The sequence below is a fragment of the Uloborus diversus genome, unplaced genomic scaffold, assembly GCF_026930045.1.
Source record: "Uloborus diversus isolate 005 unplaced genomic scaffold, Udiv.v.3.1 scaffold_1208, whole genome shotgun sequence".
Classification (NCBI taxonomy): Eukaryota; Metazoa; Arthropoda; class Arachnida; order Araneae; family Uloboridae; genus Uloborus; species Uloborus diversus.
The window spans coordinates 29,290-57,090 of record NW_026557886.1 but is presented as its reverse complement, the minus strand read 5'-3'; the positions used below and the strand labels follow the sequence as shown (position 1 = coordinate 57,090).

Sequence of the window (27,801 nt, the reverse complement as noted above, 5' to 3'; positions counted from 1 at the left end):
ATCATTGACTGTTTTTATATAATTTTTACTTTTTTTATGCAGCCAATTTTCAGAGGAATAGTTTGTGGCCTGTACTGAGATTTTGAGTTTTTCACTAAAATTTGAATGCATAGATTATGTGCCAAGCGAAAAAATCCAGAATGATTCATTTTTTGAACAATAAAATTTAAATTATTACACCACATTTTTCTGAAGCACTGTAAAATGTATTGAGGAAACATTGCTTCTTATAAGACTCAAAATATGAAAAAATACATTTCTACCAATTTATTCATTTTGTGTTAAAATTTCAGTATTGCATGCCTAACCAAATACGTGACAAAATCATTTTTCAATTCCTGTCAAATATTTACTTCTTGCTGATGCTCTTTCTGTAAGTCGTTTTTTTTAAAAATGTGTCTAAAATTAATTTTTCTTGCTCTTTGCAGCTCCTGAGCCTTTGACACCTATGTTACCTCCTGTTGGCCTTAAAGCTATAGTTTTGTCTTCCTCAACAGTTGTTTTGTATTGGACAGACAGTACTTTATCTAGGAATCAATTAGTAACTGATAGTCGCTATTACACAGTGAGATATAGTACATACACTAGTTCAAGTCCGAAATATCGTTACTTCAATTCAACAGATTTGAACTGCATGATTGATGATTTAAGGTAGGTCGTCTGTCAAAACTAAACATACTGTTTGTCTTTTTTTAACAAGTCGAAGTTCCACCATTCTCATATCATACTCCAACACGCATCCAAACATATTCTTTCGTTTTATCAATTGTTGGGAACAAAAAAATTTTTTTTAAATATTGAATAATCACTTTACATTAGTTAATAAAATAACCTTATAAGTTAAAAATATTTAACTAAAATACCTGAAAGCACAATAATGAATATAGTTACTTTTCTCATAAATAAAAACAATGTAGCAAAATCATCAGTCTAGAACAATTTATGTTCACATAAGAGTTCGATTTTGCAGGGAAGAAAGAGAGAAAATAAATTTTATTTTTTCATTTATGAAATCTGAAATTATTATTACCTTTGCTTGGAATTACCTAACCTACTACATACATAGGATTATAGTTGAAGTGCCCTTCTCAGTCAAAATTATTACCACGTAATGATAATTCTCTAGTATTATATTTTCATCAATATTTTTTATGTCTTTTAATTCTTAAATTTAATTATTTTATTTCTATTTAACACAAACTGCCGAATGGCAACACGTAATTAAAAAAAGTGAAAAAGACGCACGAGATCGTGTTCCACAAAATTTGGTCTTGAGAAAATAAAAATGACGACTTCTTGAAGTATATGTGATGTAAATAAAGTTTTGTCGATTTTTATAAAATAATGGAGTCAAATTCTTATACAAAATTAGGGTGTTGTTATAAACCTTCACAACACTCTCATAGTCAATCAAAAAAAAATTTAGGGGCGATAGGAGGGGTTTGGATCCCCTGGCGCCACTGCCCACCATTATTGTTGTCTCAAACTTTTCAGTTTGAATTAGTGCATAAAATGATATAAAATGATAAATTGTGACAAGTTACAGTGAATAAGTCATCAGAAAATACTTAAGTTTTTCACGTAGTTGGCTAGAAAGGGTATCAAACTATGAATTTTGGATTTTTATGTGCCCACACAAAATCCTCTTTGTTTTGTTGGGTACTGTTTAACAGCAAGATCCATTGAGAATAGCTTACAGTAAAAAATGCACAGTATTGATTAAATAAGGTATTTTTTCATGTAAGATTTTTTTTTAATTACTTTTGTGCTAATTACAAAGATTAAAAATATATTTATTTTTTAATAAAAAAGTAACTTGCATGTGTGAATCCTAGTCACAGATTTTCTACTTTTGATGCACAAAATATATTTGCAGAAGCATTAAAAATACATCTGTTTGTCCTCATAATTCTTTACTTAGTTCTATTCCGATATTAAAATATGAAGTTGGTCTAGAACTAAAAGAGCCCATATTCCCTTATTAACAACATTGATTTTCTAGCAGGAAAAAATCTCTCTTATACTTAGCTTAGGCTGCAAATTAGTATCTTTCTAATAGTTTAAGAAATATTTTTAAAAACAAACTGTGTATCTGTTATGCAAAAAGAAAACTATTAGCAATTATTAACAATGATATGAAATGAACAATAATTTACAAATTCTTGTACAGCGCTATAAACATGTGAATACACCTACTTTCATGAAATCTACAATGAATAAAACAAATTTCATGCCATATTTATTTTTCTTTGAGTTTGTTTTATCTTTATTACTTTATGGTATTACTTATCTTTTAAAGTTTATAGTTGTTCATAGATGCTCTCTTTCAAAGAGCTCTCACCGTACTTTATTTCTACATTTCAGGCCAAATACTCAATATGAATTCAGTGTGAAAGTTGTAAAAGGTACAAGAGAGAGTACATGGAGCATGAGTGTAATAAACACTACTCAAGAAGCTGCACCATCTTCACCACCCAGAGATTTAACTCTCATTCCATCTGAGGATGATTCTTCTTCTGTTAGTTTGCAATGGCAGCCACCTAAGCAGCCGAACGGACAAATTACAGGTGAAATATTTATATTTTTTCCTCACATGATGTTTTTGAAAGTGTATTGTGCTCCCTGTATTATACAAACTCCCAAGCACATATATTCAGTAAAAGTACATTGAAACAAAAACAAAAAAAAAACACCTACACAAAACATACATACAGTATCTTTCTCTTGTTGTGCTCTTCATTAAAACTTCAATTATTTCAACTTAAAAGGCATTAATTTGATAAAATATGAGTAACAACGTCAAAGTATCTATGTCAATTTTCCAGATATTTTACTGGGGCATCAATCACACTGATGCTTAAGCAGAGCTGAAGTATTATAATTCTACAAACAATTGCCATTTTATATAAACTGAGTTAATATTTTAAAACATTAATAAAAAAAACAATCAATCCCACTAATATGTACAGCAACCAAAATTATAATTTAAATCTTTAAAATAATCAAGAATTTAAACTGCAGAAGTAATCTCTAAGGTATTTGCTTTTTTTATTACTTTATTATTTAAAATTTATTTAAAACTTTTCTCATTGCTTGTGGTTTAGGTAAGAGTTATTATTTTTAAAAAAATCCTGAAAATCTCTGCAATATTTTAAAGAGATACTTTTTTAATTTTAAATTTAATGCAGTACTGCGAAAAATCCACTACGTACGTATGAATATAAATCACTTTTATTTCAGATTTTCTGCGATTCTATTTGCCATTTCATTCATTAATTTTATTATTGAAAAACTCAGTTGGAGATTAATTGGGTTTGCATAGTTTTCTAAAATATACATATTTTTCCTAATGTATTAGAAAGTCAAATGTATATTGAAAGTACTCCTTTTAGGTTATGTAGTGTTTTATACTACTGATAATACTCAACGAGACAGAGATTGGGTAGTGGAAGGAGTAATTGGCGACAAATTATCAGCAATTATAAGCAACCTCATGCCAGATACAACATATTATTTTAAAATACAAGCAAGAAATACAAAAGGATATGGACCTCTATCATCTGAAGTAGTATATAAAACACCTCCAGGTAATTGATTGAATATTCACTATTGCTAAATATTGCAAGTATTCTCAGTATATATAAATTGAATGTGGATATTTCACCATAGGATGTTTTTTTTAACAGGTTTGGCAAACAATTTTTTGTACATAATCATTGCTGCAGTCTCAGGAGGAGTTGTCGTAATAATCCTCATAATAATAGTTTCCATAGTTTGCAGAAAGAAACATAATGCTTATTTGGCACCTGTACAGAAAAATAGGTAATCGTATTATGTTTATTAATATGAGATTTTTTTTCCTGATACATTGTTAACTTAATTTAAAAAACTAAAGGTACAATTACAAAATAAATGCTTCACTTCCAACACATAGCAAAGTAAATATCTGCCTCAAATTAACACTGGGATATTTTACTGTTATTCCTGGGATTAGATGTCTCACTGTTGCTCCGAGGCGACTATATGAAATCTTAAATTTATGTAGAATCCAACATAATAAATGTTATCTAAAATTAATATTAAAAAAGAAACTGTCCAATAATTGTGAAAACACTAAGAAACATAAAACCTTTGAAGCTTATTAGTATATTTTTGGTTGCACTAATTCAACCAAAATTTTCTTCTAGGAGATATTTCAACCATAACTTCTTACATGTATATACATACTAGGATTGGTAATATGGTTAAAACCCAAACGGTTTTGAGGGTAGGAATTTAACATCAAAACACCTTTGCTAGGCTTTGCTGCTATGTTTTCTTTAAATTTTTCATTAAAAACGTATTTATATTGTTAATATTATTGTTATTTATCAGTAGTTTTTATCATCCTACATTTATTTATAGTAGATATGCAGGACCTAAAGCAACAGCTCGGGAGCTGAAACCTCCAGATTTATGGATTCATCATGATCAAATGGAGTTAAAAGAAAAAATTAGGCAAGGAGACCATTCAGGATTGCCTCGAAATCCACACGAAGCAGACGTTATGATCGACATCATGGAAAAAAAGAAAGGTTCTTACATAGGTACACTAATTTTCAGATATTATTTACTGAGTTAATCAAAACTATGTAGTGTTTAACAACTCATGCAAATTTAAACTTTACAGTTTCTCTTCAAATCTTTTAGCAATGTCTTAGAAAAAAGCTTTTGTTATTAATGTCATCCGTATATACAGTCGAATATCAATTTACACGAGGGATGCGTTCCTCGCATCAGTTTAAAAAGTTGTGTTGTTGAAAAAAAATGCCGTTAGGGTGCACATAATCAGTGGGAGAGAATGGTATAAAATGAAACAGTATGGTACATATAGTATGTAGCAGTAATAAAATGCAGTACTAAAATAGACCTGTACAATAGATGCAGTAATTATATTCAGTGCATTTTTAGTTGTTCAGGCATTTCGAAAATCTTTAAATATCTATAGTTGTCAGAAACTTTCTATTTTTCCTTTCATTTTCAAACTTTAGATAAACAGCCCACTCATGTGAAATTATGTTTCATCAACGTCATATTTAGAATGAAAAAGATGCGGAGTGGCGATTTGTACATTAACAAAGCAATGTTTCGACTAGTACGGTGTGAGGAACTTCCGCTTTCAGTGATGCAAAAGAAAAAGTCCATTCACGATACTAATATTTAGTACCCAATAAAGAAGGCAATACTTAAGATTGCGATTCAGTTCCGAAAATTTTCGTGTCGCAGGTGAGGAATTTGCATTAACCTTTAGGCTACGGCAACTATACAATTATCTTTTCCCTCTCCCTACGGCTCAAAGCTTTCTTAGTTCCTTCACCCCCCCCCCCCCCCGAATAGGATAGCATAAAGGGGGCGATGTCCACTTCGACCGCTGAGCTCTCCGCAATACAGGGTTACCATAGTGGGACACTATACTTGGCTAGTCATCACTTATTCAATGGTTTGAAAATAATTTTTTTCCCTCCTTGTTCCTTATGGGGTTCTCTAAAAAACACTGCTGTAAACACGTTTTTCAAAAGCAAGTCGACATACTTAAAACGTAACTAGAACAATAAAATATGAGAAAATATTAACTAACTTACATTCAATATGATCAGCAGTTAGTAGTTTTATCAGAATAATGTTTCAACCATATTAGTTGATAAAATACATGATCATATTCCCTTTTTAATAACGCGAATAACGAGATATACAGGTTTTCAGGAAATTTCATTCGAGGCAAACATTGGGGGAAAACATTGAATTAATACTTTATGTGCAGGGAAAATGAAAACTTTGACATCGAGAGGTTTTCGAGATAAACAGTTTCGACTGTATTAGTGAATATGCTAAAATATGCTTAAAGACAGTCTTACTCATTACAAATAAGCCCGCCTAATGGAATTTTCCATTAAGCTAGAGATTCTTTTATCAGAGATCACAGAAGCAATTTTCAATGGTTTTAAACATTAAAATACTATTACATAAAAAGGGTTCAACTGTAATTCATCAATAATGTTGTATATGTACACTGGAAAAAATTTAAAACATTTTAAGTTTATTGTGCAGACTTACTAAGTTATTCTGTGTAATCTCTCTTTTCTCATTTTTTTATATAATATTACTGACATTAATAGTATGAATTTTTTAAGTTGAGATAAAAGTAAAAGTGTTTCTACTGTATGTGCTCCTCTCACATAAAATTGAGCCTGTGAAAAATCAACCACAAAAATGCATTTATTTTTTGACACATATGTATGCTTAAGACAGAGAGAGAAAGAAATATATTTCTATAAATTACACATTTTATTAACGTTCAATTCTAATACAAGAAATTGTTACAGCTTAACACAATTTAAAGAGCACTAAGTTCGTATTCAGGTACAAACTAATAAACATAAACACTCACACAAATATTGATACACACATATATATTATAGCCCCCCCCCTCCCCCCCCCCCCCCCCCCATTCCGTTTTTTTTTTTTTTTTCCCCCAACTCGAAATTTGACCTGGTGGACGCATTTGCAAAGCTCTGCGTAACTTCCTAAGCGTCCGTTGAATTTTCGTGATAAATTTCAAAACAATTAATATCAACGCATAGAGCAACATTGCATTTTTTGCATATGATGGTTGAGCGCCTTTGCACATTTTTTTTTAGAACAGACAATGCATCTTTGTCGATTTTTAATTGCTTGTGGCCAATGTCCTTCGTTAGAATTTCTTATACAAATATTCTTCCTAAGTGGTGATTGAACGGACATATTACTGGTTGAAGGGCTTATTGTAATGCTTGTTGATATAGTTAGAAGTTGTCTGATGAGGTTCTTGCGAAATGTTTTGTGGGTGCTTTTCGGAAATTTTAATTTAAACAAATAATGACAGTTAAATACTGTTAGATCAAGGAGATGGAAAAATAACTTCTTAGTCCACTTCATTGTTCTTCTCCCAAAGGTATACGAATTGGCCATCCTATCACTTAAATTCACATATCCCATGTGCTGATTATAATCTTCTACAATTTCTGGTTTTTTATTATCTTTGCTAGTTTTCAAATCCGGACAATGTATGTTGCTGAGCATATAAACATCGCGTTTATCTTTCCAGCATAATGCTGTAAGCCCTGTTGCATTATATTTTAATTTTACTTCCCCCTGCTGCAGTTTACATTTAGATTTTGACAATTCTTTTGGGTAATATTTTCGGTTTGATTGTATGGTTCCACAACTGTTAATTTTATAGTTGAAGAAAAGATCTGAGAAGAGCAATGGGGAAGAAAAGAAGATGTCCATGTAAAGCTTGTGCCCTTTGTTCTTGAAATGCTCACACATTTTTACTACCACATTGTGTGATGATAAATTAGTGGTACTTCCTTGTGAGTTATCTTTACCAAGATAAACTTGCATATGACAAGTATAACCAGTTTTATCACAAATTTTAAAAATTTTTATACCCCATCGCTTGTGCTTTTTTGGAATATATTGTTTGAAAATAACAGGACCTTTGAATTTCACAATAACTTCATCAATGGACAGTTCTTCTGTGGGATCATACAGGCTTCTAAAATATAAATTTATATGATCAAATACTTCTCTAATTTTCCACAGTCTGTCGTAATTTGGATCGTTTCGGTCTGGCGAGATTTCGTTGTTAGCAAAGTGTAAAAATTTAAGGATCTGTAAATACCTGTCTCGGGACATGCTTTTTCCGAAAATAGGCGTTTCAATCAGTTCGTCTTTCGACCAATATTCACAAATATCATCTTTATCAATATGACCCATTAAAAGGGTCAAAGCAATAAAACGTTTTAGTTCTTCAGTGGTACAAGGCTTCCATTCTAAAACATGTTTCCTTTTTCCTAAATGTACTGGCTGCAAAGTCTGAGAAGCATACTTGTTCGTCTCTTTACATAAAAATTCAACAAAGTCATTGGTAAAAATGAGATTGAAATAGTCTTTCTCTTCTTGTAGTTCCTCCACACTTACTTTCACGCCAACATGCGAAGTGAATTGGAATTTCATTGGAGAATCAGAGACTTTTGGGTTATCCCACTTTTCTAAGGCTCCAACTTCAAAAGAATTTTCTGGAAATTCCGGTGCGATGATAATATTTTCTTCATTTCCGTCGATTAGCTCAGATTGCATAAACGATTCATCCTCCTCCTCGCACTCTGACTCACTATCAGCATAGTTTTCATCGTCTAGTTCTTGCATCAACTTTTGTATTTCTTCATCTGTGAGTCCTTTCCGACGATACATTTTTATGAGCAATAAAATTAGTAATTACATTAGAGGTTTAGATTTTCTGTAAGTATATTTGGTTCAGTTTTAAAATTGAAATCACTGAAATAACGCTTCTCATCTAACCTAAGGCTAACGACAACAAAATAATAAATATCAAACTCTATTTGTGAGGTAGACCACTGGATTCAATAAATGCCAGATGTCCTTATCTATGCGCTAAAATGCGGAGGTAAATAGCGTTCAACTGAGACCAAAGCCATTGTAAATACAATGTAGAATACCTTAGATTCAAGGGAGGCAACTTTGCTTTTCAGCTTGGCTATTCAGAAAAATGATGACACTAATACGTGTGTCCAAGAAAGAATCCACAATAATAGCGAACAATTCCTTGCTTTGCTTTTCTGAGCAGGTGCAAGCGGAATATGCTTGAACACCGTATTCATTTACATAAAGAACGTTAGCGCTTATCTACCTTTTAGAGCATGCAAGGCACCCTTTTTTGTATATGAAGCTGTTAGAGGCGTTTCAAAGTCAATCACTGTCGAGTGAGATAATATGGAGAGACAGCCTACAAATCCCCTGATATCCCCATTCACTCTTTCTTCTAATTGTGGTTGAAATACCTCTAGTAATTGTTGAAGGAATAAGTTCCGCTCCCTTCACAATGCACAAGAAAAATATCTGGGCAAATTTGTTTTAGATTCCAAGTCTTTCCTCTTTTCAACATTTCCTATTTATGTACTATCTTTATAATACATTTTCACTACCCAGTACGTTGTTATTTGTGAGTAAGAGAAGTAAAAAAAATACGCATGAGTAAACAGAAAACCAACCTCTTTCTTCCATTTTTTACTGGCATAAACAGTTCCAAATGTAAGAATTAATTAACAGAAAAAAAATTAACAGACATTAGACTCTCATTGAAAACTGAGTAAGATATATCAGGTGCTCTTATAAATCTTTTCACTTAACCTCTTTTTTTTTTGCGCAAGAAAGAAAGAGGAGCAACCGACTTTGATTTAAAAATTAACATTTTAAGCCCCTTAAATACAAACAGGGGGAAAACTGAATGCACAAATTTATACTTTATTAACTGCTTTATAAGGCCATAACGTGTAAGAATTCCTAAGTTGAACCATAAAATTAAAAAATTCAGCGAAAAAAAAATCCTTGTAAACGTGCCCCGGTGTACCATACTTATTTTGTTTCACTCAGCATATCCTTAGTCCTTTTAACTTTCTACTGAAATAATATTCGCTATAGACAAAATATCAAGGAAATACATTTATATTTTCTAAAATATCAAAATTAGGTATTTATGCTTTTCACTCAATAAGTGATCAATTATCACAGAAGATTTTGAGACGTAGCGAAGGGGGGGGGGTAAAAACACCCCTCAGAGCCCTTGATTTTAACATTCTTGCCATCCCTAGTGCAATAACTTTTACATATTAAAAGCCTCGTTTTGAACGGAAAAACCCCTCCAGAAGATAATTCTGGCTGTGCTAGTGACTCTTTTTATTTAAAAAAAAAATGAGCATTTAGTCTAACTTTCAATTTTTAAAACAAAAGATTCACGACACAGATTCTTAATTGAACCTCTCTTTCAAATTTATTGATTTTAGAATGTTTTCCATGTTTTGTTGAAACGGTATTACAAATAATTTTCAGTTAAAAAGTAAATAAAGAAATAAATGAAACGTAGCAAATCGCAAATTGATAAGTTGTTTCCTATTCAGCATGATATCCATTTTCGAAAAGTTAGCAAAATAAGATATGCTTTTCAAGTGTTTAATAAAACCATAACAAAAGAAATATTTTGGAGAATGATGTTTCTTGCCTCTGCTCCCTAAATATCTACACTGCTTAAACTAAATAGGTGTTTTGTACTCAGCAAAATATGCTGTTATTAATTATAGGAAGCCTTACTATTGGGTTATTAAACAGAAAAAGGCTATCAAAAATTTTTCTTTCCTTCAAGTATTTTATTTCTTTTCTTTCTCCCCTCTTTTTCGAAACTTCACCACACATTCCTTCACTGGGAACAAAACTATGCCAAACGCCTCTGATTGACAGACCCCCAAAAGGGGTGTAGTGCGTTTCATTCATTTTCTCCCTGCGTAGGCGTGTGTGAAAGGATTATCAGCTGGGGGAAGTAACTGGAGGGGGAAGGGAAGGACTGGTACAGACGTTGTACCACAGCCGTAGGAAGAGAGCACTTTTTGTCGGTACAGCATATGTACCGCCGATGGCTAAAGGTTAACTCTAAAACTCGCTATATAGCCATTTGGTGTTTTTCAAATCTCATTGCAGCGCGAGTCCACTGCAGTTTAAAATTGCTCATAGAAGTAAAGTAATCCATTCTTAGTTAGGTTCCATTCTTATGTTTCATATTTCGGATATATATTAATATTTAATTTTTAATACTAGTAACGTTTGGGATATTTTTCCTATTTTTTATTTTTTTCTTCTTACTGGTTGAGTTTTGGCACATTAACATAATAAAAGACAATTACTAAATATATTAAGTTTTGGAGGTTATTTGGTAAAATTGAATAAAGTTTTTATTTCATTTTATCAGTGGCATAAAAAAGTAGATGGTGTCCATGTCTAGACCCGCAACTTGAAGCTCAAACTCATTTAATTATCTCCTACAAAATATAAGGTCCTTTAAAATCACTTTCTACAAGGGAAATTAAATTTTTTCTCTTTCGTTTAAAATATGTTTTTCATCATCTAATCAATTTTATGTGTATGTATGCCTATGTAAAATTTAAATAAATTACGCCTGCATATATTTACGGTTTCAAGTAGCCGAATTGTACTTCTTGAATTAAATATTCACTGTCAGGAAATAGTTAAAAATTTGAAGGTTGAATTCTTTCAACTTTTAATTCCAACCTTCAACTTTTAATTTATTGCAGCAAATATTCGTAAAAATCATTAAAAAATGTTTCGAATGACAAATTGATTCAGTAAAGTTAAGGAAGAATAAATAATCCTTATTAATATATTCCGTGTTCAAATGAGCTATATTATTATTACTCTAAATCACTTCTTGACTTTTTTCGTTCAACCCTCAAACGGTGTGTAAGTGTATGCTTTTCATTTTTTAATTTTTAAAAAGTAGCGCGAAGTAGCGACTACTTTTCAAAAGTAGTTTGTAGTTGCTACATTTTGAAAAAAGTAGTTGTAGTTAAATTACATTTGAAATAAAGTAGTTGTAGTTCGCTACAAATAAAATGTAGTTTTTCCAACCACTGTCTTTGAGTCATCGCCTCTCTTAACGACAGATTGTTCTCTTCTCAGGAGCAACCAACATATGATCTTATAGTGGTAGCTCCTGACAAGTTTTGCTGCATACATGATAGTTAACTTGAAATCAAAAAAAGACACACAATTAGGAAAAAAATAATGGCTCAATTCTCTGTGATTTAGATAAAATCAATGATGGGTTACCTACTATAACAAACATCCAGTACTTTGCACTTACTTAAAGTTATAGAAGTAATTCAATTTTTTAATGACATGGATAAATATTTCACAACATATATGAATAGGTGAAAGTTCTGACATTACCCTATCATAAAGTGTACTAAGCACTTTTGTTTTTCTTTAATTAGCGCCTCTTTTTTTCTCTCGAACTCCCTACCACTTTAACAAGAACACATCTTCCAAGATTACATGTAATTTTAATGTATATTTTATGCAGAAGAAGTTAGTTCACAGCAGAACCCTGTTTTATTTATTATTTTACTTTTCCCACTTGAATGTATTGAAACATTTCATAATTTCATAGACAAAATGTCAGTTATTTGAAAGAATAAAAATTAAAATAACAGAATTGAATTAGAACTGCTTTTTTTAGCAATTCTGCATTAAAATCAGTAGAAAACATTTAATCTGTAAGAAGAAAAATGCAATAATAACTCTCACTTTGTAAAGAAATCCTTAACTAAACCATATCAACATTTAAATCTATACTTTCTAAGTAACTAATTTCATGCTGTCATATTTAAAACCAATACCACTCAGGATAAGGTTAATAAGTGATTATATTTCCATAGTGGTTTATGCAACAAAAAAAAAAAAAGAGGAAAAGAAAGAATTTCTCGACTCATTTAAAAATTAATTTTGTTTTAGTTTTTGAATGTTTTCTTCCCATTTGCATGTTAAACTGTGGATCATGCACGTTAGACATCATACCTTTAAATTTTACAATGAAACATTATGATATTTTTATTTTTACAAAAAATGACAATAAAAACTTGGGTTTTTTTTAAGTTTTTGATTTCAATTACTACATTTTTTTTTTCTTTGTTTTGACAAGTTATTATTGTTTGAACAATTTATTTGATTTATAATTTTGCCTTGTTTCTAATATATCTTTTTATTTATTGCATTTTGTTTTGTTTTGAATTTTTGTACAAGTAGATGATATGGCTGCATTAGTAGATGGAATGTGTGATACTAGTCCCTCCAGAGTAAAATCATTTTTAATACATCCAGAAAATTTCACCATACCTCCACCTCCTCCCAGTAAGTAATCCCACTAATTAAACTCGCGTAACAATTAACCATTTTCATCAAATAATTATACCAATACTCAAAAAGTAAATGCATAGGATATAAATCAAATATTTAGAAAATATCATTTAATGTAAATTTTGGTACAGTAGAACTCAAATTATCCATTGAGACCAAACACCCCTCAGATAATCAAAAACTCAGATTGTTGGACTTTCCCAAGAAAAAAAAAGAGTCAATTAACTAATTGCTGTATGTATGTTAAAAATGGGAGAAAAAAACTAGCTTTAAAGAAAAAGAGTTAATTAAATTGAGAGGCAGCACTTATACATGCTACGCTTACTTACAAGTGCTGTACATTTGAAGTCGATAACAGAACTGCACCATGAGACGGTGACTCATCATCAAAATAATGCTCGCCTTACACCTATGCTAGCTTGGCTGAGAGAATAACAATACTGCGCATGGGAAGAATTATTATTTTTTGAATCGTAGTATGTTTGTCTTATTTTTCTTCCCAGAAATTATGGAAGAGATTCGAATAATCAGCAATTCAGGTGGTAGGAGCTTGGATATTTTGGATAATTGTTCTACTGTACTTTAAATGCTACAAATACTTGCTTTATAAAGTACAGTTGGCTCTCTGTTTAACAACGCTCTATTTAACGACTTGCTCTATTTAACGACGGCTCTTCATGGTCCCAGATGGTCCACTATAATGTTAAAAGTATTCTAGTTAAGGACACTCTCTACTTAAGGACTATATTTTTTGGTCCCTTGAAAGTCGTAAACAGAGAGCCAACTGTAATTTCTAAAGTTATACTGTTTTAACACAATGACTCAAATACTAGCTTTATCAGCGACAACTCCAGTACCCAATGGCGGTTTAGAGTCACCATATGAAATGGGATCTAGTGGCTTGGCCAGACCAGTCTATCCAAGGACACAGTACAACATTCCTCATGCCCATGTGACAATAGATGCTGCGCATCCCGGTAAGCATGATTTTTTTTTTTAATGTTTCTTTTTTTCCCTGTACATAAAAGAATGCTGACCACTAAACTCATCTTTTAGGTTCATCTTCATCAACCCTTGCATCCCCATCTGCTCGCACTCATCATCCATATGATCAAGTAACATCTCCCACTCTCCACATAACACTTGGTGGTGCATCTGTGCTGGGCACAGGTCAACATGCCACTTACTCCAGCAACACCAACACAACTGCAGAATCCACATCTGCATCAGGGACTCTGAGCAAAAAACCACCAAATCATTCTCTTAAGTCTTTCAGTGTGCCAGCACCACCTTGCCAAAGTGCCCCAACAACACCCCAACCAAGGCATATAGGTACATTTATTTTACCACATTTTAGTTCAAATATGTAATGAAACTTAGTTGTGAACCAAAGAAATCAAATTAAATTAATTTGCAGTAGATTTATTGATATTGCATTCCAACAAAATGTGTTAAGGTACACTTTTGCCACTTTCTGTCAAAGTATACATTTTTTAATTTCTACCCACCAAGAAATATTTTGTTTTTAAAGAAACTATCTTATTAGTTTTATGACAGTTGGAAATCAAGCAATGTCCTTGGAAAGCAATAAATTTTACTGCATTTTTGGAGGGAGTAAATTTTTTACACAGTCAAACCTCGTTGAAAGGAACTCAAAGGGACTTTTAAAATTAGTTTGTCTTATCCAAAAAACAAAAAATAGCATTACTTTTAAGTGCAATAGGAAGAGGATCACGAATATAGTTTGGTTTAGCAGTAAGTTACTTAGAGCATATTCAAATTAACAAGGTTCAACTATATTTGATTTTCTTACAATGAATTTTTAGTAAGCAATTTAACTGTAGTAACTCTTGTAATTTATATCCAATGTTGATTTTTTTTATTTATTTATTTTTAACCTTTTTTTTGTTTAGTCTGTCTTTGTCCAATGTGTGACAGGCAATGAATTAAAGAATTAATTCTCACATTTCTTTTAACACCATGGCAAGACTTTTCAAATTTAATTGTAAAATGAACACATCCAACTATATCACTTTATGCATTAATTTTCTGTAGTACCATCCCCCCCCCCCCCAAAAAAAAAAAAAAAAAAAAAATCTTGCCTGCTTTAGCTTTACAGTAGTTGATTGCATAATAAAAGTTTTATATATTTCATTCTAATTTATAAAATCCAACTAGCTTATATATTTTTTCATATGTAGTAGCTAATGCATGAACTTATTTTTCTACAATATTATGCACAACTTCAACAAATTTTTTCTTTTAGTTTTTATGGCCAAATTTTGTTACAATTCAGGTTAATATGATAGGTATATGGTATAAGGGTTTATTCTGTGACTCCATTGGTTAGTTCAAGATTCTTCTTAAATGTACTTAATATAAAGGAGGGTGACAATCTATAAACGTTCAACTATACTGCTGTTTTTTACTGTACCCATTCTTGTAAATATCTCCTTCTTTGCCAAATATTGAGCATTATAAATTAAGAAATAATTATAAAATGCAAACAGCTATTAAAATTGCATACATTTGTTTTGGGGAACACAAATGTCTCATTCAGAAGTAGAAACAGGCCAGCACCCCTGGAAAAAGGATAGCAGACGGAGAGTGGGATGTTAGATTTTTTTTTTTTTTTCCTGCACAAAGACACAACCTTTGACTTTCACTTTCCTGTTTTTCACTTTAGTCAAACCTCAACAAGTTGCCAGTCCTCAGAAGAAGCTTTTAGCTACCGGTGGTCCATCACCTGCAACGCCTTCATCTCAACAGTCCACTCTAAAATCTCGGCCTTCAACGATGCCAAGACATCAGGATGGTGGCTGCAGTGACAGGGAGGACCTGCCTGTAGGTACTTAACTCTATTGCTGCTCTTTCTCTTTCATCTTCGCTTATATCTCTCACTAACAGTGCATTTACTATTTCTATTAACCACACTTCTGTTTACAAATTTCAACTTGCCTAGTTCTGCAATGCATAACCAGTAATTATTGAATTAAGTCCTTCTGCCAGGGTCTTGTCGAACTGTTTTATAACAACAAACTGTTCAAACCTGATTCAAGCAAGTTTGTCACATAACATTTGTGTTGTAGGAAAAAAGAATTGGAATACTGTTTTAAAGAATGCATCTTTCTCCCTCTCTAATTCTTTTAAAAACGTCTAAAATATTAATCTACTATGCATCTTTTCTAAATATACCACAGTTAAAGGCTAATTCAAAATATTTAAAACTAAAATAATAATCTTATTCTGCCATTGTAAATAGATATTAAATATGTGTTTGATTTGATGTCACATTTTTTTTCTTCTTATTTCAGTTTCAATCAACACCTAAGCAGAGTACATTTGCAAATATTTTTTCCTTGCAATCAAAAGTGTTTAATACTACTATTCTTTTAATTCAACCTTGATAGTTTGGAGGGAAGAGAGGATTCACTTATCTTTTCTGTTAAAATTAAAACTCTTTCTAAGAAGAATTGAATCTGAAATAACATATGCATTAGGGTGGTTCAAAAAAAACTTTTTTTCAGCTAGAGTTCAGAACACCCCCTATTTTTTACACTTAATAATAGTATTACTAGCTGCATGCCCGGCGTTGCACGGGCTACTTAAAAAATAAAAGAAATGTCCAATTGATGTTTTTGTATTACTCTGACATCAGTTTCTAAAGCGCTAAGGAGTAAATAAATGCGCACAATGCAAGGTTTGCAAAACACCAGTAGAGCATATTTTTGGCAAAAATCTCTTTAACGTTAATCATGGTTAACAATGATACAACTTATGAGTATTTTCAATTAGCACAAAAGATGAAAATATATGCATTATCAACTATAATCTGTGCTCACATTAAAATGAATCACATCTGATAGATTATATCTGAAACATTGATGTACAATTACAATCGGCTTTTTACATAAAATGACACACACTTTTTGGTTGATTACGTGAAACTAAAGCACCAAGACTAAATAAATGCCAATAAGCATTAATTTAATACCATGTCATCAGATTCCAATTTAGCTTTAGTTAAAATCCTTAAAAACAATCTTTTTTGTTCAACTCAGTTTCACTTAAAGAAATCCAAACAATCTTAATTTAACGTGTTCTTTTAACGATACAAACTGTATTTTAAAAATAGAAACAGGAAGGATAAAGAGAGTTATTACAATTCAAAAACACACACCTATGACGGGAAAAAGTCCAACAAATAGCACATAATTAGTCGCACATCCTAAATGTACCAAAATATGAGGCCGATGAATGATAATCTTACACTACAATCAATAAACATAGCTAAAGAAACAACTTTCATATGCTTAAAAGAGTTAAGAACGTTGAATGTAAAAAATAAAAAAAGGACAGACGATAAAATAAAGGCTATGTCCGAATAGAGCAACCAATTTTAAACTAATTTAAAATGAAATTCTAGATGGAAACGCTGTTTTAAGATTTGGACAGCAACCAAAAAATCTCTTTTAAAACATTTATTAGAATTTTACTAGCTCACTCATATGAAAAATGGCAACAGGAAAGAAATAAAAATTCCTGAACAACGTTATGTTAATTAACGTTTATCTCTGCTAATTAAAGTCGCACAATTACGAGATTGGTCCTATTGTTTTCTTTGGAAAATTTCGAATTGATCGGTATCTCGTTTGACTCTCGATTCGCAGTGGTTCTCGAGAAGATCGATCTTCAGACGGACAGACGCACGCGAACAGATTTTAATATTATAGTGGATACTGTAAAAGTTTTAGCTTCTTACTCAAATTTTAAGACGGTGCTCAAAGACCCCATAATTTAACATTAGCCATATCACAGAAGATGCCACAAATTGAGAAATATTTAATTTCCCCAGCTATTTTATCGTAAATAATTATTTTATTGCAATGTATATGCATATTTCTAGTGTATATTATAATGTGTAGCATTGTTTTTTCAGTTTAATATGTTTTTTTCAGCCCCCCTCTTCATACTATTGAAGTTTGGCGGAGGGGGTTGAGTACCCTCTTTCAGTTGAAATAGGAAGATAAAATTCTTCCAGTATAATGCTATCCAAAGTCTAAAAATAGTGAATGGTATCCCAGTATCTAGGAGAAACTTTTTTTTTACATGTATTTTTGAAACACCCTAATGTGCATAGGTACGCAATCTGGAAAAATGGAGATGACATGACTTTATTGCACTTTCCAATAAATTTTGAATGGTATAAGCAGGGGTTCCCATCTCCCCCAAGTACACTGGTACAATCAATAGAGCAATCTGCACTCTGCCCCCCCCCCCCCCCCCCGGGTCACTGCGGTATAAGGGTAGTTAATTCGTTATTTACTTTCTGACTACATTATGCAAACATTAACTGACTACATCTAACATCTGACTACATTAATCAAAATAAATCAGCCCAGCAAGAAGAAAGGATGATATTGATTCATTTGATGTGATACTAAAATGATGTGCATCTAAAATCTGCAAACTGTTTTCATAAACATAATATTTCTAAAAAGAATTAATTGGCTGAAGCAAGAATCATTTTTACTGATGTATTGTGTAAGCATTTAATTCATAACAGAACTAGCTGTACTCACATGGCTATGCTTACTTGTACTATAAGGTTTAAAAAATAAAAAAAAACTCTTCAAATGTAAAAATTTCCCTTCCCACCCTGAAATAGAGAAAAGATTATGATCGTCAATTTAAATGTGCACACATAATTTTACTTATGCTTGAAGCACATTCAATGAAGCAAAAAAAAAATCATGCTATAATGACGTCAACTGCCGCTCTTAACTCCCTCTATCAAAGTAAAATGCATCTAACTTAAGTACTCTTTAAAATCATTTAAAAACACCATAGCTAAACATTTAAAGTTAAATAATAAACGGATCACTTCCAACTATTCAAACTGAAAGAAATAAAAAAAGTTTAAATTTTTATTGCCAAAAAATAATCAGACGATATATTTAATTTGAGAGAATGAATTTCATTGGTCATGCAGCAAAGGATCAGAGTTAAGTGAAAATCCCCCTACCCAAAGAACAAAGAATTTAATTGAAATACTTTGTGTAATTAGAACAAAATTAAAATCTTTGCTTTCCCTGAAGGAAAAACAATTTTTTTTTTTTTTTGAAATACTTGACATAGTTGCAATAAATGAAAATTGAGGAGTTTACTTTCAATGCGGATTATATCCACTTTTTGAAAAGAAAAACGGGTTTTTTTCGTTTTCAGAATCTCTAAAATAAGCCCTATCGACCCATGAATTTCCCTTTTCTCAAAGTGGTTTACATTATCTACTGTTAAAAATTGTGTAAACATTGGTTTTACACCTAAATGGTGCATATACATCCCCTTATTTCTCACCAGGTCTTTTACAGCAAAGTGGAACCTATCCCTTATTTGCCAATCAAGCATAATACCTGTCCGCATAACGACATCGTAGCGAAATTTCAATATTGAAGCTTCGAACAACAGCAGCCCTATGATTGGAGCACTTTTGCTTAGACAACTCTAAACCATTGGTTTCATAATATTTTTATATAACTTATGTGGAAACTCTGAGGGCAAATTACTCATCTTTGGGCACCTATTAGGCCCTGGCAACCCTGCTTAAGGATCAGAAAAAAGTAGGCAACCTTACTTTAGCGTTTTGTTTACAGCTTTTACTCTTCATTTATGACAATAATTTCCGGAAACTCAATGATGGGTAAATCATCTTCCTCATTGAAAAACTTTTATTTGCTGACAACCCTGATTAGGGAGCCGAAAAAGGTAGGCAACATCAGTGGTTGGAAGTAGCGTGCTACAAGTAGCGACGCTACTGTAGTAGCTACATTTTTTAGTAGTTTGCAGTGTAGTGCACTACTTTCTTAAAAAAGTAGAGTAGCGAGTAGTTCAATACAAAAAAAAGTAGTTTGTAGCGATTTCTGGAAACTACTTTTAAATAAATTTTCAAAAAAAAAAAAAAAAGAAACAAAAGAAACAAAAAGGTTTCAAGCGAATCTGACGGGTGCAAGTTTTACGCAAGTATAACTTGCACCAATCAAATTTGTAAGACTGAAAAATTCGAGCCGACCTCAGACATATTATTTTGGTGCCATTCGTTCCATCTACGACGCCGTTAGTTTGTTTGGCATCGAAATTTTCACATTTCCCAAATATTCGCCTTCAATAGAGCATGACTTAGAAAGAAAAGAAAAAGCGATAACTGCCAATTTAGTACCGCGTTTGTGTTTTCTGAGAGAGGAGTGGGGGAGGAGGCTCAAAAAAGTATCTATACAATTTTCCATGAACATACCTGTAATTTTTGACATTTAAAAACATCCCTCAAACTGTTTCAACCCATTTCTTAACTTCATATTACCGAATATATAAAGAACTGAAATCTTACTGTATTAAAAATAAATAAATAATAATAATAAGCTGTGTTATTGAATAAAAGCACTATTAGGATGCACAAACTCAATGAAGGAGAATGACATAAATTGAAACAGTACGGTACATATAGTATGTAGCTATAATAAAATGCAACATTACAACAGTACTGTACAGTGGATACAGTAATTATATTGTTACGGATTCGGTGCGACTTCCACTTTCTTGAAATGAAGACACAGTTCTTGATAAAAACACAGGAGCTTTATTTACACTATGTACAGGAGAAATCGTTAACAACTGCTAAATTATTCATCAGCAATTAAGCAATTATCACACAACACCGTAAACTCAACGGTTACACACGTATTTACTTCCAAATACGAAAACAACACAGCGAAATGCCTCGCTATAAACAGAGCAAATACGCTCTCCGTTCTAAATCTCAAGCGAAACTCTCCTTTTTATCACGCAGGACGCTTTTATAAACATCGAAAGAAATCTCTCAACTGTTCCACACGCTTCTGGAAAATAGTAGACCGTTATCCAATTTTATCAATGAACAAAAAGGAAATAGGGGGGGGGGTCGTATACTTTAGCCATATGAAAAGGGGTTGTATATTCATTACGGGAAACTATTTACAGGTTACGTTACTACAATAATTACTATTTACAGAATTTGTAACAATATTCTACACACTCTTTAGTTATTCTAGTACAGTGAAACCTGTGTAAGTTGACCACTTGCGGTGCAGTACTTTGGTGGTCAACTTAGACAGGTGGTCAACTTATAAAGGGGGTAAAGATTTTTTTTTTTTTTTTGGAATTCTTGCACCATGACACCTTTTGTAAATCTTGCAATTGACACCTACTCTTTCTGTTTAACTCACTTTCATTGTTTAGCATTACTTTGAAACAATAATTTAAGATGTTATTCAAATATTTTTAGAGATTATTTTCCCAGAATGACATATAATGTGTCATGCAAATTTAAAATTTCAGTAAATTGATCAAAAAAAGAAAGCCTTATTGTTTATGAAAAGTTACTCATTTTATATTAATAGTTCCTAAAAATTTATAACTAATCAAAAATTAAATTTTTTTCGCTTAACAACAGAAGAAAAACAAGTTTGGGGAATAAAAGGGTTCTTAGTAGTTTTCCCATGTGATTAAACTCAAAAGAAGGTTTAGTTATGCTGCTGTTTCACTTAGTTGGTAAAATGCTGGTCTGGCATCAGAGATATTCTTGGAAAGCTTTAAAAAAAAATAATAATAATAATAAAAAAAATTTGCTAAATAAAATTTTAAAAAATAAACCAAGTGGTCAACTTACAAAGGGTTTTTTACAATACTCCAATCCAAACTTGGTGTTCATTAGTGGTCAAGATAGACAGGTGGTCAAGATAGAGAGGTGGTCAAGTTACAGAGGTTTTCCTTCATTATATAAGATAGGACTAATTCCGTTCCTGACAAAAGCGGTCAACATAGACAGGTGGTCAACTTACAAAGGTGGTCAACTTTACAGGTTTTACTGTATATCGAAAATCTTTACATTTGTTTAGTTGTCAGAAACTTTCTATTTTTCACTCAATTTTTGAACTTCAGATAAACTTATGGGAAATGATGTCTCATCAACTTCATATTTAGAATGAAAAAGAAGCGGAGCGACTTGTACACTGACAAAGCGATGTTTCGACTAGTACGGTGAGGAGAACTTCCGCTTTCAGTGATTGCTAAAGGGAAAGTTTATTCACAAAACTAATATTGAGTGTGTTGCGGGTGAGGAATTCGCGTTAGTTCCGAAATTCGTTACTCGAGGAAAACTCCGCATAAACCGAATCGCGTTGCCGCGCGAGTTCACTGTAGTTTAAAATTGTACATTGAAGAGAAGTAAGCTTTTATTTCATATTTCGGATATTTATTAATGTTCGATTATAAATACTAGTACCGTTTTTCATATTTTTCAATTTCTTTTTTCTTTTCTTTTTTTTTTCTTTTTTTTAAATGATTGAGTGTGTTGATACATTAACCTAATAAAAGTCAATTACTAAAAATTTTAGTTTTGGAGGCTTTCGGTAAAATTGAAAAATGCTTTTATTTCATTTTATCAGTGGCATAAGGTGGGAGATAGTGTCCAGGTCCGGACCACTAACTTGATGATCAAAACCAATTAATTAGTTCAAAAAATATAAGTTCTCTATAAGATTAACTCCTATAATAATAAGATAAATAAATACCTTTGTGCTGAACAGTAAAGTAAGACAAAACAACGTAAGCAGATAAAGTAAAGTAAGATAAACAACGTAAGCATTAATAAAACGCTTAAAAGCGTTTTATTTCCATCTTTTACTCTTTATTTATGATAACGATTTTTGGAAACTCAATAAGGAGAAAATACTTATTTTTAGGCACTTTTCAACCCTGGCAACCCTGATTAGTTCAGGTGAAAGAGAGAAATTCTTACTTTCAAGTTTTATTTACAACTTTTACTCTTCAACTATGGTAGCAATTTTAGGAAACTCGATGATTAGGAAACTTGTTCTAGTAGTTCAAACCCACTAGGCTTGACCTACCCGAACAATAGGGTAGGTCAAGCCTAGTGGGATCTCGTACTATCAGAATAAAACTTCCCTTCACAAATATGACTACAGTTCCTAAAATCTAACAGCCGTTGTTCCCAAAAAGAAATAGTACAACAGTTGGTAAAATAAAATCAGCAGTCTTTAAAAATCCCTATCAAACTGGGCTGCATGGGCTACCTCAATTGTTACACCGTTTCTTGACGGAGAAACTGAGGTCATGTGACACATGCCTAAAATTTTCTCTTGAAAAAATAAGGAGAAATCTAGCCAAAATTGTGCCATTGAAATATCTCCAACAGAACCTATAAATCGTCATTGAAAAGAAGGACAACAGTTTTCAAAAAGGGGGAACTCCCAAATATTTTCATTACTAAACCCGTAATCTGAATGAAAAAAAATTTGAAAAAATCCCCTCATTAGCATGAGAATGACAATCCCTAAAAACCATAATTAGATTGAGGACATAAATAAATCAATGTTTCTGGGGAAAACTTTTGTCTGAATAAGAGAACAGAGCATGAAAAATCCAATTATATTGGGGACAATAGCTCCTAAAACTTTCCTTTTGAAAAAGAAAAAACTTTCCTGAAAGGACCCATCTTAGTAAGAAAATCGATCTCTACAAACTCTTGGACTGAAAAGGTAACAGTTTTTCAATAACCCCAACCATCGCTTTAAAAATCTCTATCTGGATAGAGAAAATACAGTTGGCTCTCTAACGACTTTCAAGGCACTACAAAAAATCGTCCTTAAGTAGAATGCGTCCTTAAATAGAATGCTTTCAAAAGTACAGTGGAACATATGGGGCCATGAAAAGTCATCTTTAAATAGAGAAAGTTGTTAAATAGAGCTTTGTTAAACAGAAAGGCAACTGAAGCTCCAAAAACAACATTCAGAATATAGAAAAATTCAGAATACAGAATATAGCATCAACAGTATGTCTAAAAAGAAAAAAAAAGAAAATTAAGTTTGAAAAAAACAGCACAAAAAACATTCCTTTTTGAATAAGAACAAATTTCTCAAAGCTCCCCATTGAAATAAGGATGCCAGTTCCTCAAAAATCCATATCAGCTTAGACCAGTAGTGCCCAACCTTTTCCTACGCAAGGATCGCACCACATATTAAAATGAGTCTCGTAGGCCAGAACACATAAAATTTCAAAATATTGGTTTTCAAAAGTGTTTGTAATTTCTGCACATTTTTTTCAATTGCTGAACATAAAAAAACCGAAACCTCCAATGAGAATACTGATTCATTCTCAGAAAATATACTCTATTTTTATCATGTTCTTAAATGGTAAATCCACCATTCATCCTCAGACACAAAGTGTTTCCTGCTTATCCTTGCAGATGTAAGAGGAAGGTGATACAGACTTCAGATGATGCTTGTGAAAATTTTCATTTTTATGAACAGCAAAAGTTGGAAAACAATTGCATAGAAAAATTCTCATAGGATTTTGAAATTCTCTGGGATTAATCCCATTAAATATCATGCAGGGACAGAATTGGATAATTTTAACAAGCATAAAGAGGATTTTTTTTTAATATGATTTTTTATATGATACACATTAATGATTTTAACTGCAGAAAACTAATTTTATGTTAATTAACGTTAATTATTTTTTCTTGTTAATTAACTTTAACAAGAAAAATAATTTATTGAAATTCAAAAACTAAAATACATCCTAATTGCATTTATTCAGTACATTTTGTGCTTAAAGATGACAAATTTTATTTCTTCCTCTCATATTTTTCCTTTAAAACAAGCATTTAGAAAAATCTGAACTTATCAAAATGTGTAAGTGATTTTGGTACTGAGTACACTTCTGTAATTTTGTGTATAAATATGTCAATAACTATTTTTATGTTATATAAAGTTGAATTAATTTTCAACTTTCTGAGTAAAAAATTATTTTTGGGTTGTATGACTGATTTCTTTACTTCTTTTTTAGCCTTCTTACAGCACTGAAGACCTAAGTGTTGAAATGGCCAACTTAGAGGGTTTGATGAAAGATTTAAATGCCATTACAGCATCAGAATTTGAATGCTAGAAAAGCATTTTAAAATGACTGATATACTTTCATGAAGCAAAAAACATTTTTGTGAAGTTGCGTTGAGATGAATTCTATGCATAACTATCTGTGCCTGTGATTACAATATACTTTGATAGTTTTTAGTCATTTGACTGAGTGCACTATGCATTTATCTCATATAAAAACTAATTTTCACAAGCAAATGTGAAAAAAAAAGTGTTGATATTTCATTGGTGGACAAGGGAAGAGACATGTTGTATAAATATTCATACATCTGTAATTTAAGAAGCTAGTACTGAAGGACTTGAAAAAAAATACTGTGGTGCCTCTTCAAACTCAAAAAGCATCATGAAAAAAATTAGTAAAGTCTCAAAATATAGCAAGAAAAGAAAATATTGTGATAATTAATTAGATAATTTCAAGAGATAATTAATATATGGTAATTGTTGAATTCAATTGAATTATCCTCCAATTATATACTAATGGAAACATGTAATAAAGCAAAGCTGGGTACATTGAGGTTCAAATTACAGTGAAACCTGTGTATAACGATACTGTCTCTAACAATAACCTGTCTATAACATTTTTTTTAATTTTTTTTTGCCCCAGCAAAATGTCAGCATGAATAATCAAACTGTTTATAACGATAACCTGTCTATTACGATAGTTTTTTTAGGTCCCAACAGTATCATTGTAGACAGGTTTTACTGTATATGCTTTATTTCTCAAGATATTTCACAGGGGAGATGATTTTTAGTTATAATTAGTATTCAAACTTTAAAACTGAAAAACATGTTCGAAAAACAGAATTATTCGTCATAAAATTAGCTATTACGTTTAATACAGTTTGTAAAATGCACTGATAGTTAAGAATATCTTTAAGAAAATTCAGGGGGAGAAGTTGGGCATGACATTATATTTCAATTTCTACATGCTATTGTTAAAGCATCATTTTCTGTTGATACCTTGTTTGATCATCATTTTTCCATTGATTCCATAACAAATTTCTGAATAAATTTTTGAAAGTACAATTTAAAGATATTGAAATTATCTGTTCATACAGTAATTAAGTAATGATATCCCTAAAGCAATCATGCAAATATTAAATAGAAAAAAAATCTGCAAACTAACACTAATAAATACTTTTAATTTCAAGAAAATAGCAAACTACAAGAACCTAAGAACAAAGACATTCACCAAGAGTACTAAAATATTGTAAATACCTAATCTTCTGTCATTACAAAATATTTCAACGAATATTTCATTTTGTGTAAAAGAACTTCTTTCATTCTTTATCTGTGTAAGTGTGTATATCATTGCTCCATGTACAGTCAGCATGTCTTTTCTTACAGTGGGCTTTTGTGTCATGTCTTTCTGTACTGCATACTTATGTATGTACTTCAAATGAAAATTAGTCTGATTTTTATACAAAGCATTCAGTATGTATTTATACCCAATTATGAGGAAATCATGACTTTGTAATAAATGCCATTGAAACTGATATGGTTTATTATTGATAGAAAATCAACATTTTACATGCATAACACATAAACGCTTTACTGTTTTTTTTTTTTTTTTTAACAAAAATTTAGTTTGTATTTGGTATAGGAATGAAAATGAAAAAAATCAGTAAACACGTTAGTAATGGCCAGTGCTTAGCAAAGCTTCAGTAGTGGCCACTTTAAGGTTTACCGCCTGCACGTTTGAAGCACTTTTGAATCTATTGGGAGATCTGGAATCCTATTTTTTCAAATATAAACTTTGAAGTGGCTACTACTGAAGCACTGGCCACTAAAGGTGTGTTTACCTTAGTTTCTTTGTATTGATAAAAATATCCTTCTATCATTCATTATTCAGAGCACCCTGTTCACATTCAATCACTTATAAGATAGGTGTGCGGAAATCCGAAAATAAGCTAAAGATAAACAAGGAGACAAAAATTACAAACCATTTTCGAAAAATCACAAAATCCTACACTTATAATCGAAATAAACTAATGGGAGACAAAAAAGAGCAATATATCCGAAAGCACAATTCAACAGAGGTCAGTAAAATAGCAATTTGATTAACATTCATGTAATTGATACAAGCATCTGCAATAACGTTAGTTTTTCTCATAATAGAACAAATTTCCAAATAGGAGCAATAATGGAAAATTAGCTTATTGCATTTTAGTAAATAAAATAAATTTAAGACATTTCAATTGTTTTTTGCTGAAATTATTATTAAATTTCAGAAAAATTTGAACATCTAGTATTTTCTGAAATATTCCAAACAAAGTGCATGTTTTTCATTCAATGAAAATATGTATGTATCTTGGAGTATAAAAATAGTATGAACCATTGTTTTTTCTTTTACTGAAACACAAATATGAATATTTGAGGTCAATCATTATTATACAACCATTTTCTATTTGAGTTTGTCACACAGTAATAATTTTGGTACATTTTCCAGGGTTCATACTCAATTTGGATAAAAAAAAATTCCATGACTTTTCCAAAACTTTTTCATGACTTCATAAAAAATTTTATGACCTTATTATACCAAGAGAATAGTACCATTTAATGTCAAACTTGCTAATTTTCAGAAATAAGCTTTAGAAAAACTTTTAAGTGAATGCCACTACCTCATTCAAGCACTTACTTGTGAATGAAAAAATATCAGTGCACACTGCAGAAACTAATAAATTATTCTTGTTTGTATTTAGCATATAAATCCAAGTAAAGTTAAAAAATTATAGTGAAATGTAATGAACTGACGTTTAAATGTCTAATAAATATTTAATAAATAAGGCAGAATAGTAATAATGGGACAAAAATTGAATTATTACTAAGTTTCCAATAATAAGTTCACTTCATAAAAACATTGCCCTTTGGTGTCAATAGTTCACAAATCACCCATGTAACTTGACCGTACATTTGTTCATTAAAGTAAAGCCACGTTTTTCAGTAAATTTATTTTTCTAAACCAGATATTTCAGCTGGCCACAATAATCAATTTTGCGAGCTGTATATT

The 27,801-nt window shown here is 31.4% G+C and overlaps 1 protein-coding gene across 1 annotated transcript; it reads left to right on the top strand.

Annotated features, from left to right (window-relative positions):
- Nucleotides 1–428: 428 nt before the first annotated feature.
- LOC129232497 (neogenin-like) lies at nucleotides 429–27,328 on the top strand (the record flags this gene model as incomplete). Its single annotated transcript, XM_054866643.1, has 10 exons — nucleotides 429–651; nucleotides 2,365–2,567; nucleotides 3,393–3,587; nucleotides 3,687–3,822; nucleotides 4,405–4,586; nucleotides 12,694–12,798; nucleotides 13,638–13,781; nucleotides 13,861–14,136; nucleotides 15,491–15,648; nucleotides 24,706–27,328. Coding segments are annotated over 10 exons (1,721 nt in total), but the record flags the coding sequence as incomplete, so codon positions are not given.
- Nucleotides 27,329–27,801: the final 473 nt, after the last annotated feature.